This window comes from Loxodonta africana, chromosome 6 (genome assembly GCF_030014295.1).
Source record: "Loxodonta africana isolate mLoxAfr1 chromosome 6, mLoxAfr1.hap2, whole genome shotgun sequence".
In the NCBI taxonomy this organism is placed as follows: Eukaryota; Metazoa; Chordata; class Mammalia; order Proboscidea; family Elephantidae; genus Loxodonta; species Loxodonta africana.
Window position 1 is genome coordinate 67,742,440 of NC_087347.1, and position 25,326 is coordinate 67,767,765.

General features: G+C 38.2%; 1 protein-coding gene across 1 annotated transcript in view; it reads left to right on the forward strand.

Moving 5' to 3' along the window:
• CCDC141 (coiled-coil domain containing 141) overlaps positions 1 to 21,832 on the forward strand; it is a 230,846-nt gene extending 209,014 nt beyond the window's left edge. Inside the window, exons 23-24 of the mRNA XM_003405968.3 lie at positions 13,773 to 14,629; positions 17,464 to 21,832. Coding sequence (XP_003406016.2) covers positions 13,773 to 14,629; positions 17,464 to 17,731 — 1,125 coding nt within the window. The 3' untranslated portion in view covers positions 17,732 to 21,832. The remainder of the gene's footprint in view (positions 1 to 13,772; positions 14,630 to 17,463) is intronic.
• The last annotated feature ends 3,494 nt before the right edge of the window (positions 21,833 to 25,326 follow it).

The window sequence follows — 25,326 nt, forward strand, 5'->3', positions numbered from 1 at the left end:
TTTCCATGCCAACCCCCACCCCTTTCCATTTCAGTTATTTAAGTGAATAGTTAATAAAGCAGTAGCATACAAATAGCATGGAAAGTACTTTTATACCAAACAGTTGAGTGGAGTCTAGTCAGACTGAATAAGGACAGTTCCTGGACTCTCTGCCATTAATCCTGTTCAACTGGCAGGTGAATTCTGGGTTGAAGAAGATGTTCTTGAGACATTTGTCTTGGAAAAAATTGGGGAGGGGACAAAGTATTCTTTTTCACCACCTTTCTGTTCTTTTCTCTTTAATCTTGTCTACCTTAAGTGCTCAAAGATACCAAGCCACCTCGTGGCTTCCCAAAGCCCCCTCTAAGGGCCTGCCCCAGAAATACTGTACTTAAGCCAAGCCCCAGGCTCGATATTTTTCTTTAATTCCCATTTATCAGCATTAAATTTTGTGCATCCCAAGGCAAGACTGTCTGTTGTGGAGATATTTTGGAGGGTCAGATCTTGTGCTGTTCTTCAAAGTTATAACATACATGGCCCCCTGATTTTTGTACTTTGAGTATTGGTCCTACCCAGTTAGCTGGATGGATGTAGAACACCATTAATTTCTGCCCTGCAAGACACTTTGTCTGTACTCATGGTGATGATTGTAAATCCAAATGATGGAAATGAAAGTTCAGAAATCTTGACAAAGACCTGAAGCTATAGATTTAGGATTAACTAAAAATTAATCATTAGAAAGTGGGTGAGATGTTTGAGGGAAAAAGAGTATAGAGAAGACTAAAGGACTTAAGGACAAGACCGTAAGTCATTCATATACTTAGAAAGTGGGAAAAGAAAAAGGAGTCAACAAAAAATACAAAGATCAAAGATCTAAATAGAAAACCTAAAATGATAAAGATCATGGAAGAAATAATAGGGACAATGCTAGGTGCCTTAATACATGGCATAAATTCAATACAAATCATAACTAACAATGCACAAACACCAGAAGAGAAACTAGATAACTGAAAAAAAAAAAAAAAAACTGAAAGCTCCTAAAAACGAAACACTTAGATTCATCAAAAGACTTCACCAAAAGAATAAAAAGAGAACCTACGAACTGGGAAAAAATTTTTGGCCATGACACAACTGACAACAGTCTTATCTCTAAAATCTATAGAATACTTCAACACCTCAATAACAAAAAGACAAATACTCCAATTAAAAAATGGGCAAAGGATGTGAACAGACACTCATCAAAGAAGACATTCAGGCAGCTAACAGACACGATGAGGAAATGCTTATGGTCATTAGCCATTAGAGAAATGCAAATCAAAACTATAATCAGATACCATCTCACCCTGACATTACGGGCACTAATCAAAAAAACAGAAAATAACAAATGTTGGAGAGGTTGCAGGGATATTGGAACTCTTATGAACTGCTGGTGGAAAATATAAAATAGTACAACCATTTTATGAAAAATGATATGGCATCTCCTTAAAAGGTTAGAAATAGAAATACCATGTGATCCAGCAGTCCCACTCTTAGGAATGCATCTTAGAGAAATAAGAACCACCACAAGAATAGACATATGCACACCCGTCTTCATTACAGCATTATTTACAATAGCAAAAAGATGGAAAAAACCTAAGTGCCCCTCAACAGATGAATGGATAAACAAATTATGGTACATGCACACAATGGAATACTATGCAATGAAAAAGAACAGTGATGAATTTGCAAAACATTTCACAACTTGGATGAATCTGGAGGGCACTATGGTGAGTGGAATAAGTCAATCACAAAAGGACAAATATTGTATGAGACCACTATTATAAAAATCCAAGAAAAGGTTTACACAAAGAATGAAACAGTATTTGATGGTTACAATGGCGGGGAGGGGTAGGGAGGGGAAATCACTAACTAGATAGACAAGTGTTAACTTTGGTGAAGGGAAAGACAATACATAGCATAGGGAAAGTCAGCACAACTTGATCGAAGCAAAGTCATCGAAGCTTCCTAGACACATCCAGACACCTTGAGGGACTGAGTTACTGGGGCTGAGGACTAGGGTCCATGGTCCAGGGTGACATCTAGGTCAATTGGCATAACATAGTTCATAAAGAAAATGTTATACATCCTAATTTGGTGAGCAGCATCTGGGGTCTTAAAAGCTTGTGAGTAGGCATCTAAGATGCCTCTATTGGTCCCATCCTGTCCAGAGCAGAGCAGAGTGAAGAAAACCAAAGACACAGGAAAATATTAGTTCAAAGGACTAATGGACCACATGAACCACAGCTTCCATCAGCCTGAGCCCAGAAGAACTAGATGCTGCCAACTACCACCACAGACTACTTTGAAAGGGATCACAAAGAGAGTCCCAGACAGAGTGGGAGACAAATGTAGAACAAAATTGAAATTCATAAAAAAAAAAAAAGACCAGACTTACTGATCTGACAGAGACTGGAGGAGCCCCCATGATTGTGGACCTCAGACACCCGGCTAACTCAGAACAGAAGGTACTCCTGAAGTCCACCTTTCAGCCAAAAATTAGACAGACTTATAAAACAAACAGTAACACATGTGAGAAACGTGCTTCTTAGTTCAGTCAAGTACAGGAGACCAAATGGGCAACACCTGCCCAAAAGCAAAGACAAGAAGGCAGGAAGGGACAAGAAAACCAGCAAATGGACACCAGGGACCAGAGGTGTAAATGGAAAAAGGGAGAGTGCTAATACATTGCAGGATTTACAACCACTGTCACAAAACAATTTGTGTATAGTTTCTTGAACGAGAAACTAATTTGTGCTATAAACATTGACCTAAAGCACAGTAAAAAAAAAAAAAAAAAAATGAGAGGAAAAAAAAGACAAAGAGCAGACAATGATACAAAAGAAACAAATGGAGAACCAAGCTATGTTTCGGTGAATCAGATCAGCATTTCCCAGCCATTTTGCCAAAACCCCCATCAGACTGATGCAAAGATGTCCTGTTTGTGCTGAGATAAATGGATTCCCACCCCCCCGCCGCCCCCGGAAACACGCACATGTTTTTTATTTTTTTTTTTAATGCTTTTAATTTTTGTGCTTTTAGTGAAAGTTTACAAATCTAGTCAGTCTTTCATACAAAAACTTATATACACCTTGCTATATACTCTTAACTGCTCTCCCCCTAATGAGACAGCCCACCCTTCCCTCCAATCTCTTTTCATGTCCATTTTGCCACCTTCTGATCCCCTCTGCCCTCATCTCCCCTCCAGATAGGAGATGCCAACACAGTCTCAAGTGTCTACTTGATTCAAGAAGCTCATTCTTCACCAGCATCTTTTTGTATTCCTATGTCCAGTCCAATCCCTGTCTGAAGAGTTGGCTTTGGGAATGGTTCCTGTCTTGGGCTAAAAGAAGGTCTGGGGGCCATGACCACCGGGGTCCTTCTGGCTTTAGTCAGATCATTAAGTCTGCTCTTTTTATGAGAATTTGGGGTCTGCACCCCACTGCTCTCCTGCTCCCTCGGGTTCTCTGTTGTTTTCCCTGTCAGGGCAGGCATTGGTTGTAGCCAGGCACCATCTCGTTCTTCTGGTTTCAGGCTGATGTAGTCTCTGGTTTATGTGGCCCTTTCTGTCTCTTGGGCTCGTAAATACCTTGTGTCCTTGGTGTTCTTCATTCTTCTTTGCTCCATATGGGTTGAGACCAATTGATGCATCTTAGATGGTCGCTTGTTAGCATTTAAAACCCCAAATGCCATTCTCCAAAGTGGAATGCAAAATGTTTCCTTAATAAGTTTTATTATGCCAATTGACTTAGATGTCTCCTGAAACCATGGTCCCCAAGCCCCTGCCCCTGCTACGCTGGCATTCAAAGCATTCAGTTTAGTCAGGAAACTTCTTTGCTTTTGGTTTAGTCCGGTTATGCTGACCTCTCCTGTATTGTGTGTTGTCTTTCCTGTCACTTAAAGTTGTTCTTAGCTACTGTCTAATTAATTAGTGAATACCACTTTCCCTGCCTCCCTCCCCCCTCTCGTAACCATCAAAGAATATTTTCTTCTCTGTTCAAACTATTTCTCGAGTTCTTATAATAGTGGTCTTATAGATTATTTGTCCTTTTGCAGCTGACCAATTTCACTCAGCATAATGCCTTCCAGATTCCTCCAGGTTATGAAATGTTTCACAGATTCATCACTGTTCTTTATTGATGCATAGTATTCCACTGTGTGAATATACCATAGTTTATTTATCCATTCATCCGTTGATGGGCACCTTGGTTTCTTCCGTCTTTCTGCTAATGTAAACAGTGCTACAGTGAACATGGGTGTACATATACCTGTTTGTGTAAAGGCTCTTATTTCTCTAATATTCCAAGGAGTGAGATTGCTGGATCGTATGGTAGTTCAATTTCTAGCTTTTTAAGGAAGTGCCAAACCGATTTCTGAAGTGGTTGTACCATTTTACATTCCTACCAACAGTGTATAAGTGTTCAAGTCTCTCCACAACCTCTCCAACATTTATTATTTTGTGTTTTTTGGATTAATGCCGGCCTTGTTGGAGTGGGATGGAATCTCATTGTAGTTTTGATTTGCATTTCTCTAATGGCTAATGATTGTGAGCATTTCCTCATGTATCTTGTTAGCTACCTAAATGTCTTCTTTAGCGAAGTGTCTGTTTATATATTTTGCCCATTTGTTAATTGGGTTATTTGTCTTTTTTTGTAGTTGAGTTTTTGCAGTATCATGTGGATTTTAGAGATCTGGCGCACATCAGAAATGTCATAGCTAAAAACTTTTTCCCAGTCTGTAGGTAGTCTTTTTACTCTTTTGATGAAGTCTTTTGATGAGCATAGGTGTTTGATTTTTAGGAGCTCCCAGTTACCTGGTTTCTCTTCTGCATTGTTAGTAATGTTTTGTATACTGTTTATGCCATGTGTTAGGGCTTCTAGCGTTCCCCCTATTTTTTCTTCCATGATCTTTATCATTTTAGATTTTATATTTAGGTCTTTGATCCATTTTGAGTTAGTTTTTGTGCATGGTGTGAGGTATGGGTCTTATTTCATTTTTTGGAGATGGATATCCAGTTGTGCCAGCACCATTTGTTAAACAGACTGTCTTTTCCCCCATTTAACTGATTTGGAGCCTTTGTCAAATATCAACTGCTCATATGTGGATGGATTTATGTCTCGATTCTCAATTCGGTTCTATTAGTGTATGTATCTGTTGTACCAGTACCAGGCTGTTTTGACTACGGTGGCAGTGTAATAGGTTCTAAAATCAGGTAGAGTGAGGCCTCCAACTTTGTTCTTTTTTGGTAATGCTTTACTTACCTACAATGTTAAATCTTTCCTATCCATGAGCAAGGTATGTTTTTCTGCCTATGTAGGTCTTTTTTGGTTTTTTGCAGTAGTGTCTTGTAGTTTTCTTTCTTAAGTCTTTTACATCTCTGGTAAGATTTATTCCTAAATATTTTATCTTCTTGGGGCTACTGTAAATGGTATTGATTTGATGATTTCCTCTTCGATGTTCTTTTTGTTGGTGTAGAGGAATCCAACAGATTTTTGTGTTTCTCTTGTATCCTGATACTCTGCTGAACTCTATTAGTTTCAGTAGTTTTCTTGAAGATTCCTTAGGGGTTTTCTGTGTATAAGATCCTGTCATCTGCAAATAGAGATACTTTTGCTTCTTCTTGCCAATCTGGATGCCCTTTATTTCTTTATCTAGCCTAATTGCTCTGTCTAGGACCTCCAGCACAATTTTGAATAACAGTGGTGATAAAGGGCATCCTTGTCTGGTTCTAAATCTCAGTGGGAATGCTTTCAGGCTCTCTCCATTTAGGATGATGTTGGCTGTTGACTTTGTGTAAATGTCCTCTATTATGTTGAGGAATTTTCCTTCTGTTCCTATTTTGCTGAGAGTTTTTATCATGAATGAGTGTTGAACTTTGTCAAATGCCTTTTCTGCATCAATTGATAATGTCATGTGATTCTTGTCTTTCGTTTTATTTATATGATGGAGTATATGAATTGTTTTTCTAATGTTGAACCACCCCGCATACCTGGTATGAATCCCACTTGGTCATGGTGAATTATTTTTTGATATGTTGTTGAATTCAGTTGGCTAGAAATTTGTTGAGGATTTTTGCATCTAAGTTCATGAGGAACATAGGTCTGTAATTTTCTTTTTTTGTGGTGTCTTTACCAGGTGTTGGTATCAGGGATATGCTGACTTCATAGAATGAGTTTGGGAGTATTCCATCCTTTTCTATGCTCTGAAATACCTTTAGTAGTAGAGGTGTTAACTCTTCTCTGAAAGTTTGGTAGAACTCTGCAGTGAATCCGTCCTGGCCAGGGCTTTTTTTTGTTGGGAGTTTGTTGACTACCTGGTCAATCTCTTCTTTTGTTATGGGTCTATTTAGTTCTACCTCTCTTTGTGTTAGTTTAGGTAGGTAGTCTAGGAATTCATCCATTTCTTCTAGGTTTTCAAATTTGTTAGAATATAATTTTTTATAATAATCTGATATGATTTTTTTATTTCAGTTAGTCTGTTGTAATAACGCTCATCTCATTTCTTATTCGGGTTATTTGCTTCTTCCCTGTTTTTCTTTTGTTAGTTTGGCCAATGGTGTATCAATTCTGTTAATTTTTTCAAAGAATCAGCTTTTGGTCTTGTTAACTCTTTCAATTGTTTTTCTGTTCTCTATTTCATTTAATTCTGCTCTAATTTTTATTATTTACTTTCTTCTGGTGCCTGAGGGTTTCTTTTGTTGCTCTCTATTTTTTCAAGTTGTAGGGATAATTCTTTGATTTTGGCTCTTTCTTCTTTTTGGATGTGTGCATTTGTTGATATAAATGGACCTCTGAGCACTGCTTTCACTGTGTCCCAAAGGTTTGGATAGGAAGTGTTTTCATTCTCATTGGATTCTATGAATTTCTTTATTCCATCCTTAATATCTTCTATAGTCCAGTCTTTTTTGAGCAGAGTATTGTTCAGTTTCCAAGTGCTTGATTTCTTTTCCCTGCTTTTTCTGTTACTGATTTCTACTTTTATGGCTTTATGGTCAGACAAGATGCTTTGTAATATCTCAACGTTTTGGATTGTGCTAAGGCTTGCTTTATGACCTGATATGTGGTCTATTCTAGGGAATGTTCCATGTTCACTAGAAAAGAAAGTATACTTGGCTGCTGTTGGGTGGCGTATTCTGTATATGTCTATGAGGTCAATTTGGTTGACTGTGGCATTTAGATCATCTGTGTCTTTACTGAGCTTCTTTCTGGATGTCCTGTCCTTCACCAAAAGTGGTATGTTGAAGTTTCCTACTATTATTGTGGAGCTGTCTATTTCACTTTCAAGTGCTGATAGAGTTGGTTTTATTTATCCTGCAGCCCTGTCATTGGGTGTATAAATATTTAATATGGTTATATCCTCCTGGTATATTGTCCCTTTAAACATTATATAGAGCCCTTCTTTTCCTTCATGATGGATTTAACTTTAAAGTCTATTTTGTCAGAAATTAATATTGCCACTCCTGCTCTTTTTTGTTTGTTGTTTGCTTGATATATTTTTTTTCCTTCCTTTGCGTTTTAGTTTGTGTCTCTAAGTCTAAGGCGTGTCTCTTGTCGACAGATCATGTTTTTTAATCCATTATGCCACTCTGTGTCTCTTTATTGGTGCATTTATTCCATTTACATTCAGGGTAATTATGGAGAGGTATGAATTTAGTGCTGTCATTTTGATGTGTTTTTTGTGTGTTGTTGACAGTTTCTTTTTCCCACTTAATTTTTTGTGCTGAGTAATTTGTTTTTATATAGTGTCTTTTCTTCATATTCGTTGTTGTTGATTTTGTTCCTGCTGAGTCTGTATTTTTTTCTTGTTTTTTATTTTGATGTGTAGGATAGTTTGTCTCCTTTGTGGTTACCTTAATATTTACCCCTGTTTTCTGAATTCAAACCTAGCTTTTATTTCTTTATATCACCCTGTCATCCTCTCCATATAAAAGATCTATGACTGCGTTTCTTAGCTCCTCTTCATTTTTTTAATGTTGTCTTTTTTTACATAATGACATTGCTGTTTCCCTGTTTTTAGTGTTTTTTTTAATCTTGATTTATTTTTTGTGATTTCCCTGTCTGGGTTTACATCTGATTGCTCGACCCAGTGTTCTAGTCTTGTGTTGATACCTGATGTTATTGATTTTCTAACCAAAGAACTCCCTTTAGTATTTCTTGTAGTTTAGAAACAGTTTTGTTGGATATATGATTCTTGGGTAGCAGTTTTTTTCCTTCAGTGCTTTAGGTCATCCCATTGCCTTCTTGCCTGCATGGTTTCTGTCGAGTAGTCTGAGCTTATTCTTATTGACTTTTTTCCCCTTTGTAGGTGACTTTTCATTTATCCCTAGCTGCTCCTAAAAGTCTCTCTTTGTCTTTGGCTTTGGCAAGTTCGATTATAAGTCTTGGTGGTTTTCTTTTAAAATCTACCTTATGTGGAGTTCCATGAGCATCTTGGATAGGTATCTTCTCATCTTTCATGATATCTGGGAAGTTTTCTGCCAACGAATCTTTAACAATTCTCTCTGTATTTTCTGTTATCCCTCCCTCTCCTGGTGCTCCGATCACTCGTAGGTTATTTCTCTTGATAGAGTCCCACATGATTCTTAGAGTTTCTTCATTTTCTTAAATTCTTTTATCTGATTTTTCTTGAAATATATTGGTGGCAAGTGCTTTGTCTTCAAGTTCACAAATTCTGCCTTCCACTTGCTCAGTTCTTCTCAGACTTTCTATTGAGTTGTATAATTCTGTAATTTTATTGTTACTCTTTTGAATTTCTGATTGCTGTGTATGGCTTTTTCCAGCTTATTAAATTTTTCATTATGTTCCTGAATAACCTTTTTAATTTCTTCAGCTGCTTTATCTTTGTGTTCCTTGGCTTGTTCTGTGTATTGCCTGATTTCCTTCCCGATGTCTTGAAGGGTTCTGTATATTAATCTTTTGTATTCTGGCTCTGGCAATTCCAGGAAGGCACTTTCATCTAGAAGATCCCTTGATACTTTGTTTAGAGAGCTTGTTGTGGTGATCGTGGTCTGTTTCTTATGTGACTCGATATTGACTGTTCTCTCTGAGCCATCTATAAGTTATTGTATTAGTTTACTTTATGTTTGTTTGCTGTACCTAGCTTCTTGCTTTGTTTTGTTTTGATATGCCCAAATGGGTTGCTTGAGTGAGCTAGCTTGATTATTTTCACCTTTGGAGCTCTGACCTCCTATCCCCAGATGGCTAGAGCTGTTATCAGGTATATCAGTCTAGAAGTCCATTCACTTTTCTTGTATGAATTCAGCTCAGGTGTCCAGATAGCTGCTCATCAAGTATGTGGTACAGGTTCTGTCCTACAGTCTTAGAGGGGCAGAGGTGATTGGTGTAGGTACCGTATCAGTTTGCAGCAGGGGGTCATGCTCTGAACAAGGCAGGGGTTGAGAATCATCCCCCAAATGTCTCTGAGGAAAGCATGTCCCTCTTCCCTAGAGAGTAAAAGTGGGTGCATTCTGCAGACAGACCATGGGCACCGAGTGTTTTTGGTTGTAAGGACTGGGAGGTACCAGTTATCCCTGGGCCCCTGTCATGGGTGGCTGGGTGACCTGAGTGGAGCCACTAGTCCCTAGGCCCCTGATGTGTGTAGGTGAGGAACCTGTTTAACAGGCAAAGCAGTGTCAAACATCAGACACCCACATCTCCACTGCACAGCTAAAATAGTTGTTGTCTGCCAACAAAGGTCTGTTCTCCTGAAATAGGCCTACACAGATCCATGCAGGGGGGAATTGTACTCAAAGTCCATGGACTGTTTATGACTGGACAGCAGCAGCTTCTGTCCTGAGCTCCCCCAGTTAGTGGAGCTGGCAAATTATCTTTTCCCCCAGTTGCAAATTTATTCCTTCTCCAAGGTCAGGAGTGTGGCTCTAGGCGCTCAGTAGGGCCTATGTCAGGTGCAGGGAAATCAACAGCCGCTGAAGCCAGCTTGGGGCCGGAAGGCGTGGTAAAATTTACACAAGTATGTAGCTTTTCCTGAGAGCGCTGTTATTCTCTCTTTCTGGAGATGTGAGTAGGCTGTTTGGCTGGCTGCTTCTCCCTGAGGAAAATGCGGCCAAAGGCTAGTATCAGGCCGCAGCAGCTGCTCCCAGGAATGGTGCCTTGAGGGCTCCCAGTGATTCTGGCCCAGTGACTCCTCTCTGCTTGTGAACCGTCTCTTCTTCCCCCTGCTGCTCAGTTTATTTTCTAACTTTGTCTTTGATGTTCAGGGCTCCTAGCTGGTCGTAAATATACTCATTTCACTTGTTTTTTTTGGGTCTCTGTTGTAAGAAGTCTCGCCGGAAGCATCCGTGTATTCCACCATCTTGGCCCCGCCTCCTATTTTTGTTTTTTTTTCTTCACGGTGAAGATAGTCTTATGGTGGAAAAATATCAGTATGTGTGGATGTTTGGGTACCATTTTCATAAAGGAAAACTAAGTAGATCCAGGAAAATATAGCTCAGTGATTTGAAAAGGAATTTCAGTAAAATTTCATATGACTTACTAAAACCTGAAAGCTTATGTGCATATGAGGATGAAGGCAGATGTGACGGGAGCCAACATGGATTTACTCAGAAAAATTTGTATTAAACTCACCTTACTTTCCTTGCCGAGATGGTTATTTAATGGGTAGCTCTAGGTTAGTGCCATATGCATAATTTATTATGATTTCAGGAAGTCATGTGATAAACATACTCAGATATCTCTCTTAAGGTAAGTGAAGAAATGTGAACTGAATGAGAATTTGGTCAGATAATGATTGTACCCAAGAGAATTAAGTAATCCATCATTGTCAACCTAGAGGAAAGTCTACCTTGGGAAGACACCTGGCTTTGTTCTAAATTCTACAGTGTTCAACATTTTTATCAGTGGTATTAATGGACAGAAAATATGATGAACAAAATTACAGACTTAAAATTGAAATAAATAATTTCTGTGGTTGGCAATAGAGAATCTAGTACAAAAAGATTTCCACAGACTATAAAATGGGCTGGTACTAAAACAATTTAACAAAGATATGTTTTTAAACTCTCGGGCCTGTCTTTAAAAATTAATTGTCCAAATATAAGAGAGGAGACAGGAAATTTTAGTTGACTAAAAATTCAGTATGAATCAATGGTCTGATGTGGCTCTTATTGAAACAAACAACAAAAGAACTAATATAATCACTTTAATAAAATGTATCTTATAGATCAAGGATATGATGATTCCACTGACTACTTCGCACATGAAAAGTAAATTAATTCTGGAAACAAATATATTTGGTGGGGGAACATTAATAAGTTGAGATGTTTCCAGAAAAAGATCTGAGAAAACGGCTTCTCTCTTAGAACTCAGTAGAAATTATCTGGTAGTGTTATTTTCTGTGGAAAGTATTTTTCTGTTTTAGAAATCGTAGAGAGTGAAAAAAAAATAATATCCTTGGATCCCCTTCCTGAATTTGGCACCAAATGAAAGTAAGATATAGGAGTCAGGAATGAGTAACCAGTAATAGCTGGACTGGAGGACAAGTTTATGGACTTCTCTAGTGGGTTTCCCAAAACTTCACTTCCGATTTAGATGAATTTGCCCATCCAGCCACTGAGAGTTCAGCTAGGCATCTACAGGCTTCCCTATAGGGCCTTTTGATGTCCTAGAGCCAACTCAAATGTACCCATTTGATGGTAGGCAGACCAGAGAAGAGGGCCTCAGAGAGACTGAACTGAGCCTGCCCAGTTCCCTCTTCAAAATCCTCCATTTTAGCTAAATCCCTTCCTCTCGATGAGGCGTGAGGAGCAAGGAGAGAGGTCTGGACTTTTATTCAGGATTGTGCCCTAAACTTGTTGTAAATTCTCAGAGACAATTTTTGAATATTATTTCTCCTCTGGAAAGGCATAGGTTACCTGAAGAAGTCATCAAGGAGTTCCCTATGGATGGCCTTCAGATCAATAAATGTCCATCTCCCGATCTTCTATGAAGGAGTTTATAGCCCAGTAGGAGATGGCCCTCCCAGGAGATGACTAGGATGATGAAAGTTTTGACAGTCAAAGCAGAAGAGGACCTGGGAGCATTTAGTACAAAGAAAGAGACTCAGAGGATGTGGCACAGGTTCTTCAAGTAGTTAAAGGGGTGTTACATGAGAGAACAGTTGGGCATATTTTGTCATTCCAAGTGGCTGATTAAGATCCATTCGTGGAAATTGCAGGCAGATCTTTGCTAAATATAGGACAAGTAAAGAATACAAAAATAAAATTCTCAAAGAAAGCACCCTTTCAGGCAAAGTATGCAAATATAGGCTGCCAGAAATGATGTAGAGGAGATTCTTAGACTGAGTAGAAGGATGGATCAAAGTTCTTCTGAGGAGAATAAACATTCTTATTTCAGGAGGAGATGGAAAGAGGCAGAGCTGAACTGTGTTGCAGACAGCCAAAGGAAGGAGGGCGTTCCCTATTGGGCATATGTTTATTTAGTAATTTTTTTTTTTTTTAAATGAGAGGGACTTTTAAGAACTTCTGTCTTTTAGGCACCAAATTTAAACTTCTAAATGGTTGAAAAAGACCATTTTCTCTAAACTGAGTTAACTCTTCTCTGAGGAGAAATCATCTCTGTAGGATAGGACAAGGAGCATTGTTTTGTTTTTGCTTCTACACTTTTAAACCTAAAAACACATTTATTTACTCAAAAACCACTTATATGTCAGGAGCAAGACTATGGGCTAAAAAAAAAAAGGAATTAAAGTCAGTGTAAGACATAACTTTTTTATGTGCATGAAGTAACTACAGGATAAAACTAGTGCATGCTAAGTAAGTAAAAACAGACCCGCAGTGCTAAGAAAAGGCAAAGAAAGGAGGAGGTAAAAACAAGCAGGTTGGGATAGATGAGATCCCTTTCAGCTATAGTGTTCTTTTGATTCCATGCCAGGATGGCTATTTGAGGGTCTTCTTAACGCTGAGATTGTCGTGGATTAGTGGGGAGGAAGACCAGGACAGAGTAAGTGGGAGGAGACATACTGCTATCTATGGCTCCTAGCATGACCATATACTACACAAGGCAGAGAAATAAGTGGCAGGTGTTTTTCTACTGTACCTTGGTGTGTTCTCTTGAGAAAGGCTATAACACGTGATTGTTTAATTAATTATCTACCTCCCCCCCCCACTAAGCTATTACTTCAGTGAGGGCAAAGACTGTGCCTATTTTTACTCACCATTATATCTCTTTACTGTCTAGCATGGTAGATGTTTAATAAATATTTTTTCAAGGTAAGAACGAAGTAAGGGGTTTTAAGAAAATATAACAAATCATTAAGAATGACTTATTTGAGAGCGCAGAGGGGTTATTCTGGGAGGGTCCCCTAATAAGAAGATTTCTGGCATTTAGGAACTCTGTATTCACATAGAGTGTAGCCAAATAAAAAGCCCAGTAGAACAACCCAGAACAGTTTGCTGGTTGAAGGGGACTCCTCAAATCATGGTTTTGAAGCACATTAACCCAGTCCAATCTTTTCTTTACAGATGGAACTAAGTCTTTCTCTTTCTTATTTTACAAGGTCTATCACATTTCACTCACAGAGTCAAGGTCAGTTTAATGATTCCTTAGTCATGGATGGGACTGTACCCAGGTTAGACAGACGGATGGTTTCAAGTTCCATTGTCTTTGTGCCAGGGCCCTAAGCTTTAACTCGATGTAGGGCTTTCTCAACTTGTCTCTCTGAAGCTGAGTTTCATTCTAATTGGGACCTGGGAAAAGAAAAATGAATGATTAACTCAAAGCTTTGGCTTTTCTCTTTTGAAGGGCCAGGCGCAAGTGGCAGATACTTTGGCCATCAGTGGAGCAGGGGAGGATCAGCCTCCGCAGGACCTGAAGCAGCAGGCCTCTGCCAAAGAGGGCAGCATCCACGGTCTGCTCCTGCCTGAAGAGAGGCTTTCAGGCGAGGAATATGAGTGTGTCTCACCTGATGACATCTCCTTGCCTCCACTCCCAGGAAGCCCCGAATCCCTCCTGGTACCATCTGACATGGAGATGGAGGAGCCTCCTAGCTCCACCTCCCTTAGCCTTTACTTAAGCAGCTCCAGGATGCAGACTGAGACCAACAGTCCAGGGGAGGCTCAGGAACCTGTTCTGCCACCACCTGTGGCTTTTGCTGATGCATGCCGTGATAAGAGAGAAACATTTTCAAGTCATTTTCAGAGGCCTTATCCCCACCTCAAAGCTGAGGCCCTCTTAACCTCCCGGGGATTTCTGGAAAACAACACTGTCTTCCGCAGAGTCAGTGCTAAACCTCCAGAGAGCATGCCGAGTGAAGTGCATGAGAGAGCTTTACAACAGCACCCTCAGGCTCAGGGAAGTTTGCTAGGAACACGGGAGAAAATGCATGCTGGTAATAACGTCACTAAAACCCAAGACAGGCTGCATGCTTCCCCTGATGCCTCCTCGGGCCTCTGGTTTCAATCAGACACCAGCCACGGCTATCAGAGGCCAGTGGTTCCCCGAGAAGAGATTAAAAATACATCAGCAAAGAACAGTGTGGTCAGCCTAGCTGGCCAGGCACCTAATTTCTCCAGGCTCCTGTCTAATGTCACTGTCATGGAAGGTTCTCCAGTAACTTTGGAAGTTGAAGTAACAGGATTTCCAGAGCCTACACTGACATGGTGGGTAGCCTATAATGACAAACCATAAAACAGACAGACTGAATCACTGAGGAAATCTGTGCGCACTAAAAAATTTAGGGCTAGCTGATTAATATTCTACTACACTGTGGCTCTGCATGATTCAATCTCACATCAACCCCCAACTCTCGTTTTAGAAACAGCATGGCTAATACACTTAAGGAAAAAAGTAACCATATAAAATAATAGTTTAACAAACTCTGAGTTGAGCTTTTTCTTTTCCCCCAGTTTAACATTCCACATTTCTAAAGATTAGACATTGAAATTCTTTCGTATTATCTATTTCCACATAAGCATGAAATTTTCTTGGTTTAACGTCCCTTATTCAATTAAAAAACATTAGAATTTGAGTTTTTCCTTTTCCTGTCATTTATTCACTTCATTTTTTCCCTCTTCCCAGCAGAGTCACACATGCCACCTTTGTAATATTTGATTGTTTTATAAACAATAAAAAAAGATTTCTTTTTATAAGTTTCTTCAATGTAAAAGGTGGAATAAAAAATCTTTTACGCTTGCCCCAGGCGACAGGTGATAAACTCATTTTGAAAGGTGCTATGATAACCGAGCTCTGAACAATATTATTTCACTCTGGATACATTTTTTGTTTTGTTTTGTTTTGTTTTTAACCTGTTTGTTTTAGAAAAAGTAAACTGCAGAATACAGGTTTTGAATAACCTGTTGATAACAATAAAAGCAGTCCTAACTTTTTCAAGATATGGGTTGCTTTAAATATTTGGCTTTTTTTTTTTATCCTTATCTAAATTTATTTGAAGACAAAGTGACACATATGTGAGAGCAAGTTTATACTTAAGAACTTATATAAGTAAAATAACATTTACCATTTTTTACACAAACAACGTGCCCTCCACCTGGAGGTATTTTTGTAAGCATGCTGTGCATATTACGAAAATACCGCAAGAAGGGAGAGCCTGGTTGACAAACAACATAGAAGGCACACATTATTTGTGTAAAAATATGGTATTTATCATAATGTTTCAGTAGACATGAAATCAATAGTTTCAATGATGGTACTTGCAGTGTGAACCAGTTATCTGAAGTGCTTATGAGAAAATTTGGGTTTCTTAGATTATTGAAAGAAACTGTCCTGATAGTGCAGCCACTTATGCTTTTGTTTTATTTTGTGGTTTTTACAATTGCATGTTTTCTACAAATCTGAAAATTCATGTTTATGAATATAAAGGGTATTTAATTCATCATTAAATGTCAGTTCACTCCAAGGAAAAATGTGTGAGGTTTTCCTTGTTTTGTCCATACAATAAATAACTTGTCTAGTATGTATCAAAGAACAAAGACCGTTGCAGTATTGAGAAAAAAAAATATTTTTCTACCAGATTCACAACAGTTTTGCTCAATTAACAACTGATAAATTATCAGGAAATCATACATTCTTAGAACACTCAGACAAAGGCCAAATTATTGCTTACGTATTTTTATGCAAATAATGCTTGCCTTCTACATTTGCTTGCCAGCCGCTCCCTACCCCCCCCAAGATATTTTTGTAAGCACACTGTGCTAATTATTTTACCAAAACCTGAAAAACCAAACCAATTACTGTAGAGTCAATTCTGACTCATAGCGACCTTATAAGACAGTATAAAAGTGCCCCATAGGATTTCCAGGAAGCAGCTGGTAAATTCAAACTGCTGACCTTTCGGTTAGCAGCTGAATGCTTAACCACTGAGCAACCAGGAGCATAGTGGCACTTAGGAAAATACCTCGCAGGGGGAGTGAGCAGCTGGCAAATAAATGTAGACGGTATACATTATTTGCATAAAAATATGGTAAGCAAGGGGAGCAGATAATGATTCAGGTTTGTTGTCACTTCTTGTCTGGAAAAACTTCGAGTATAAATAAATAAAGAAGAATTTAAAATACACAAAATAAACAGTTGCTTTATAAAAAGGTGCAGCTAAGTGTTCATTTCCACAGGAAACTGAGAAACATGTCATTTAACAGTAATCAATTGTACAGATGCCTTTTATAATTAGAAATCATTTTCCTTTTCTAATGAAATTAATTCATAAAAATTAAATGAACTCATTTCACCAGAAAATGGTGTATAAGTATCCTCATATAAAACAGTAATTTGTATTCTCAAGTGGATCTTTTGGCATGAATGTGATGGGGCAGAAGAGTCTTACTCCAGCACAGATTCCAAGGAGTCACAGGCTGTTGTTCCATAGAACAGTAAGAGTGAAGCAGGCCAAATATGAGGGCTCCGTTTCCCACTCTACGTAATTGTTGCCATGAGGGAATGGTGGCCCAGTGTGGTCAGACAGATGGTCTGGTTTCTCCAGAGAAGCGGAATATCTGAATTTTCATAAGCAATATTCCAATTGTTAAATGTCCAAAAATTGAGTGTTTTAAAAACCTGGTCTGAGCCAATCAAAACATCTCTCTGGCTACCATTTGTCAGTCTCTGGTTGAAAGATAAACAGCCGCATTAGAATTTGGTATAGCTGCAAAGTTCCCGCTAATAATACAGAGTATTACGGTGGCAAGAACCCTGGTGGTGCAGTGGTTAAGCATTTGGCTGCTAACCAAAAGGTCAGTGGTTAGAACGCGTCAGCTGCCCATGAAAGAAAGATGTGGCAGCCTGCTTTGGTAAAGATTTACAGCGTTTGAAACCCTATGGGGCAGTTTTACTCTGTCCTATAGGGTTGCCATGAGTCAGAGTCGATTCGACTTGATTTTTTAATTACCGTGGCAATGGGCCTATTTGCAGTGGTTTTTAGAATTTGGAAATGGTATCACTAAACAGTGACCTGACTTTAAATACTGACTCTCTGCTTCAGGTACAAGAAGGGCCAGGAATTGTCTGCAGATGGGCACTTACAGGTTTTACACAAGGAGACAAGGCATTCGGTGTTCATTCCGAAGGCGTGCAAGGCAGACACAGGCCTCTATGTGGCTCAGGCCCAAAACTCTAGTGGCTCTCTCTCGTCCAGCGTCTTCCTCCATGTGACAGGTAACCACAGGCCACCAATAACAAGAATAAACTGGATAACGCTGTGTGTCATCTATGTTGGTGTGTCCTTAATGTACTGGCTACTCATACAGTAATTGGTGTTGGCACTGATATACATCATTCTCATGAATCGAGGGACAATACAGTTGTCTATTTCCCTGAACCTCCCACAGAGCATCCTCTGTCAAGTGTGCCTCCGCTCTGTCCATATTGCTGATATGGCTAATATCACTGCTTGGTAAAATAATAGAGTTTTCTTTAGTGATTGAATGTATTCAAGGAGCTTGGTAAATTATTTTCCGTGGATAAGGATATATTTTTGTACTCTACATAGAGATGTGTTCAGTATAATACACAGTAAAATTAAAAAAATTAGGCCGTGTTTATTCCTTCCTAAAGAGAATTTAAAGACATATAGATCAAGTCTCACATCATCATATAGATGTGAGTTAAGTTTCAAATCTAATGGTTTGATAATTAATTTTTAATTATACTCACAAACATCTCTGTAGGGAATAACAATAGAAATATTTAACTGAAGTTGTAATTGTAATTATTGCATTAGCTATCATTTAATTTTTCTGTTCATATCTTGATCTCATTTACTGAAATTCATTTTATATAGTTTCAACGTAGACTATATTCCTGAGTCTGAAGATGTTACTATAAATAATCATTTCTCATGTTGATCTCACGGGTTTGACATTGGAGAATAGATGTGCTGTCAACTTTAAATGGAGTTTCAAACTTCCATCGGCTCTGTATGTCGCAGAGCAAGGTGGAACACAGGCTAAGCTAATGGACCAACTTTACTCCTGTCGTTCATTTTAGGTGGCCATATATATGACTACAACAAGGTCCTGTTTCTAATCTCGATTCTGCTGCTGACCATTTTTGCAGGCTGTGGTAAGGCATGTCAGTGCCTTAGTTTCCCATCTGCAAATGGGCTAATCATCTACCCCTCAGGCAATTGAGTTTTCTTTGGGTGTCTTGTCAAAATCTGGAAAATGGAAAGCACTCTATGAAGACTAAGGGTAATTATATTGTTTTGTGTAATTCATCATCACACCTGCTTCCTGCTTATTATTTCTCTCTCAGGTGCTGTTTCTTAAGAATATTAAAGGAGTGGTGTTAATATGTGATTTCTAACTATTTCCATGGGGAAGGGGAGATGATGTCTTCTTAACTGGAGATTAAATTCCTTTCTAATTTCTTAAGCCTAAATACTTTTCAAAGATTTGAAATGAAACTCAGAAGGATACACTTAGAATGTCCTAGGAGAAGAAGTATGTAATAAGATGATTTAAGATGAATTCTACCCTTTTCTCATCATTATCGTTGTAATGATGAAGAGCATTGTATGCCTTTTTGAAATTTATTATTCAGAAAAGAGGATCATCTTTTTGATTCCTTTTAAAAATAAGCATGAGTAAGAGAGGCATTTGTTTTTCAAATTTTATACATAGTCTTGTCATGCTAGGGCAAAATCTTCAGTTGAAAGAATAATTCATTACAGATTTTTGATGAAGGGAAGGAATTAATTATGTTTCTGGAAGACTGTCTACAAATAACCAAAATATTTAAATGTAATATATTCAAGTTGATATTAAAAAGTTACTGAATGTTATCTGAAGATCTGAAATGTGAAGTCAAGTAAAAAGTTGGCATATTTTTCTTGTGCTGCATATTCAATTTTATTAATTTTTTCTCTTAATTTTATTCTAAATTTTAACAGAAATTTATTAAAAATTTATATATCCTAGAGAACTTAGAGTCTCTTAACTCTCCTACCCTTTTTGTCCAGTTACAAATATTTTGCATATCTTGCCTAACTGCTATCGCCCATGTTGAAGCTAAAAAGTAAAACCCATTCATGTCCAAAGGGGGCAGGCATGACCAGGTAACAAATTGTCTCTTGTCCCACTGTCCATCCTTAGCTTGTTAATTTGACGCATCTCCCTCCTCATTTTGTCAGCTTGGTTGAATTAGTGGTTTGACGTTATCAGGGTATTGCTGGTTTGCTTTATATATTATACTCCAGTTTCGGGGGACAGGGTAGAATATACAGTAAAACTTGGGATAGCCAGAAGCAATGTAAGGTGGAAACCTGTCAGAGAAGGAAAACTTAAATATTTTCCACTAATAAAGAGGATAGAAGAGTGGTAAGACACACCCTGTCAAAGGCAAAATCTTACCAGTCCCAGAGAAATAAGGCAGTCCCATCCAGTTCTGGCTCTAACAGGATTCACTGGACATACGTACATGATTCATGACAAATAAGGCATGTAAAGTCCCCAGAAAAAGACAAGGCTGGTATATTTTCAGAAAGACTGATTCGTGGAGTGTTGTAATTAAGGACTGGAGAGATAGAAGGCTAGAAATTTTTGTGAGGGTAGATGGGTACTTAGGAATCCGTTAACTGGTAAAGAAGCCTGGGTACCATCCAGAAATTAAAAAAGGGTCAAGTACTTTAGTACTTAGGGTAACTAAAACTGGCAAAGGAATTAAGCAATATACCCAAATTGATGGAAGCCAAAGAGGATGATAAGAGTCTCCAAGGAATTGACCAAGGTGGACATTGTATATTCCTTATGGGGTCCATATAGACCAGGCATTCCATCCTGTCTGTTCCTTCACTAGGTGATCAGAGTGCACAAAGACCTTCATCCACAACTAAAGTTGAAGCCAATGTTTTTTGTTCAACAAAAATGGTTTAAGATAGTTAGAGAAGTTTTCTTTCTTGAAGAATTTATTATGTCTTATTCAATCTTTTTATCATTTTCAAAAAGAAAATGAAGTGAAAAGATTTTAAAATATTCAAATATAAGATATGTATGTATATACATATATATACATAATGAGACTGCTTTCTGAATTCTTTATCAGCACAGTACTTCTTCCCAATATGTGAGTCTATGTATGAGTGTATACATATATGTATTACTTGTATTTGATATATATATTAAATATATATAGTTGATATATAACAAATATAAGATATATATGTATGTGTATATTCACATACAGATATATATTGGCAAATATAAAAGACACCTATTTAAGAAGCCCTGGTGGTACAGTGGTTAACTGCCCTGCTAACTGCCAAGAGGTCAGCAGTTCGAACCCACCAGCTACTCCATGGGAGAACTATGTGGCAGCCTGCTCCCGTAAAGGTTACAGCCTTGGAAATCCTATGGGCAATTCTGTGTCCTATAGGGTCTCTATCAGTTGGAATTGACTAGAGAGCAACGGGTTATAGACATTGACATGTATATCGAATATAAGATATGTATATACACAAATATGTACATACACCACACACACGCATGCATACATATGTAGAGCTCAAATACTGGAAAAAAATATTATGCACATATTTAAGATATAGTTCAGAAAGTTGTCTGTGTATCTATTTATCCCTATTTATTCAGACTGTTGATTGACTGGAACCCCTGGTGGCGTAGTGCTGAAAGGTCGGCAGTTTGAATCCACCAGGCACTCCTCGTAAACCCTATGGGGCAGTTCTACTCTGCCCTTTAGGGTCACTCTGAGTCTGAATCGACTCGACAGCAACGGGTTTTGGTATTGATTGACCATCTAGTAATTCCCACAGCAGTAAAGAATACTTAATCAGCTACTTAGATATTCTTCTGGTTATATTTTTAATTTCAAAGACTTAAGAGTGATTTTCCTTTTTTGCTGGGATTTCTGTCTTGATCAAAGACTTCTTATGAAAACTGAGGTTATTGGTTAAAAATACAAGACGTAGAAAATTCAAATAATATTTCTGCTTTAAGGTATCCATATGATTCATACCCATTTACTTCTAGATGAAATTATTGACAGCTTGTAACATCAAAACACTTTTTCACAAGAAAATGAAAATAAAAAGAAAGATTAAAACTTATTCAAATATGAGTTATCGATATATATACACTTGACACCTTGAAGTAACACAAATGTGTTTTTGAGTTTTATTGTAGTCAGGGCAAAATCATTGGGTTTCCCAATTCTAATTGTTCAATAAAAGAATGTGTAGATATCCAGTGACACAGTTTTGGCCACCCTCAATTCCAGGAGAAATTTACTATAAGAATCTTTACATTTGAATAGCTGAATATTTTATAGTAACTAAAATATTTGGGAAAAAATAGCTATTTTATTTAATAATGTTAACCATCATTTGAAATTGTCAAGGATTTCATTCTACTTCTATTAACCATCAACAGCCATGGAAGCAGCAATCAAGAAATCAACAGATGTGTTGCATTGGGCAAATCTGCAGCAAACCAAAAACCAAACCCACTTCCATCGAGTCCATTCTGACTCATAGTGACCCTATAGGACAGAGTAGAACTGCCCCACAGAGTTTCCAAAGAGCACCTGGTGGATTTGAACTGCCAGCCTCTATGGTTAGCAGCTGTAGCACTTAACCACTACGGTCTTTGAAGTGTTAAAAAGCAAAAATGTCACTTTGATGATTAAAGTGCCTCTAATCACTGGTGGTGCAGTGGTTAAGTGTCCAGCTACTAACCAAAAGGTGGACAGTTGAATCTACCAGCCCCTCCTTGGAAACCCTATGGGGTAGTTCTCCTCTGTCCTCTAGGGTTGCTATGAGTTGGAATCGACTCAACAGCAAGAGGTTTGGTTTGGGATCCAAACCATGGTCTTTTCGGTTGCCTCATATGCATGTGAAAGGTGGACAATGAAAAAAAGAAGACAAAAGAAGAATTGGTGTATTTGAATTGTGTCATTGGCAAAGAATATTGAATACACTGTAGACTGCCAGAAGAACGAACAAATTGCTCTTGGAGGAAGTATAGCCAGGATAATAGAAGTGAAGATGAGACTTGGTCTTGCTTAGTTTGAACACATCACCAGGAAAGACCAGTTCCTAGAAAATGACATCGTGTTTGGTAAAGTAGAGGGTAAATCGAAATGAGGGGAACACTCAATGAGATGGATTGACACAGTGGCTGCAACAGTGGGTTCAAGCATATCAAAGATCATGGAATTGGTGCAGGACCAGGCAACATTTTGTTCTGTTATACATAAAGTTGGCATGAGTCAGAGCTGACTGGAATGCAACACAACTAACAGCGACAACAACCTTCACTTAAAACCAAGCCACAGACTTAAAATACATTACTGCAAGAAGCTCTAATCTGCTCAATTCCAGGAGAAATTTACCGTAAGAATCCTTACATTTGAATACACCACCACACCACCCAGTGCCGTCGAGTGGATTCCGACTCATAGCGACCCTATAGGACAGAGTAGAACTGCCCCATAGAGTTTCCAAGGAGCACCTGGTGGATTTGAACTGCTGACCCTTTAGTTAGCAGCCGTAGCATTTAACCACTATACCACCAGGGTTTCCTACATTTGAATAGCTACATATTTTATAGTAACTAAAATATTTGGGAAAAAGAGAAAAGATAGCAATTTTATTTAATAATGTTAACCGTTATTTGAAGTTGTCAAGGATTTCATTCTACTTGGATTAATAATCAACAGCCATGGAAGCAGCAGTCAAGAAACCAAAGGACGTGTTGCATTGGACAGATACCCAGCAAAAGACCTCTTTTAAAGTGATCATATTTCTTTAAAGTAGCACACAAGACCTTTCCTATTTGGTCTCCCCTCCCCAGCCTCTGCACCATCCCCAACACTCTGCACTCCAGCCACGTTTGACTTTAGATTTTTAACCTATCAGGTTCTTTCTTTTCCCCAGTGCTTCTTTCTGCCTAAAACTCCTTTCCTGCATTCTGTATTCTACCCTGTTTTCAGGTGGCTTAACTCCCGCTTATCCTTCAGGTTCCATTTGAGACACAACATTCCCCAGGAAGCTTCTCTAACCCATCAAGTCCAGTGTAGATGTTCCTGCTATGTGCACTGTCAGCACCTGGGCTGCCCAGGTCACGTCCCTTAATACACAGCATCAAAGTTGTGTATTTTGAGCATCTATCTCCTCTGGCTGGACTGTGAGCTCCTAATGAGCAGGGTCTGTAAAACCCTGTTCATCTTTGTATTCCAAGTATAGCCATACTCAATATATATATATATTTGAATTGAACTGTTGAGAGTGAACAAAGATAAACCTAGCTTTTTTTTTGGTTGGGGGGGGACATGTAAAAAAAGACATACGTATTTGTTTTCTAATTATTCTTTCTTATGGACATTAAAAAACCCATTAGCCAGTCACAGTCAGGTTCTAGCCATGAAGTATGTACCAAGCACATTCACCTGATTTACAAAATGTAACTCAGAAGCTTCCAGTTCCTCTGAGCTAGACCGTGATTGAAAATTTAAAGTTAAAAATAGATATTGACTCCTTTGATCAAAATAATATTGAGGAGGCCTGAGGAAAGGTCCAGGATCATTGAGCCAACATTTTAAAACAGATGTAATAAGGCCTAAATCATCAACTAGTAAGTGTGAAAGTGGGTGTCGCCACTTATAGTAACTAAGTCAAAACTGCCAAAACCAGAATTCATGTACTTATTTAGAACACTACATAAATTACCAATATTTTAGTGTAGCTGGGGCTCGGTAAGCTGGCTATGGACAGATATTTGCAACCAGCATTTCATTCATATTTGTAAATACAAAAAAGCCAAATCCAAGAAGGTAGATTGTATGAATTCCAATGAAGGAAGGAATATTTCTTTTTGTCTTTATTGATGACCATTTCATACTAGAAATTACCATCTGAAGCTCTTGACATTCCTGTTGTACATACAGTATGTTAAGTATGGTCATGAAATAGTTGAAACAAAATAAATATCTCCTGGGTGTGTCAGTCTAAATGCCAGCACAAGGCATGCTGTTTTCCATTTGTAGTAAGCAGAATCTTGAGCTGCGTCAGAAACCCAAGAAATTTGCATTCACTAAATGAAACAGTGTCCTGCTTAAAGCAATAACAATTCATTTTCTGTGCTCTCATCACCTGAGATTTGAATTTAATCAGCAGGGCATGAATTCCACCTCAAAAACAGCACAAAGCTTCTAATTTGACCTTTTTCCATGAATCTCCACACTACAGTTCCTTGTCTTGTTGAGAGTTTATACAATATCATGACCTACTCAAGCATTGGTGGTAAAGGTTGGATGTGTGATACCACTCCAGATGAGTAAGTCTTTGATTTTGAAGTTTGAGTAGTTGGCCAAATAACTCCTCCTTCTGTCCAATGGCGATTTCATTTACGTTAGCCGGCACCTGGCAAATCCAATTCCTTGGATCTCCTTATTGTACCATAAAAGCAACATCCTACCCTCCTTTAAGAACAAGTGAGCAGAAAGAATTGTATGGACAAGAAGTTTTGTGTGCATTTATTTCCAGTTTGCACAATAAAGCTGAAATTGAAACAAATTTTGACCATAGTAGTGGCTGGAAAACATTGATCCAAGCTGTGTGTTTGTTGTTGCTGTATCATTTTTAACCAGAACAATAACAGTTACATGATTTGAAGGTTTCAATCTATATTCAGGTGCCCTCCTGCTTTGGCTCTTTTTTCATTTAGAACCCACTTACATATCAATACTTGTGAAATAACAGCTTCAGAGCTAGGTAATAACATGAAATAACCTTTTCTCTTTGTCATTCAACAACTGTTCTTCATCTTTTTCCAAGAGCTTTATTGATCCAAACAACTACAAAATGGTGTTTTTATCTTATGTCAGTGTTAAA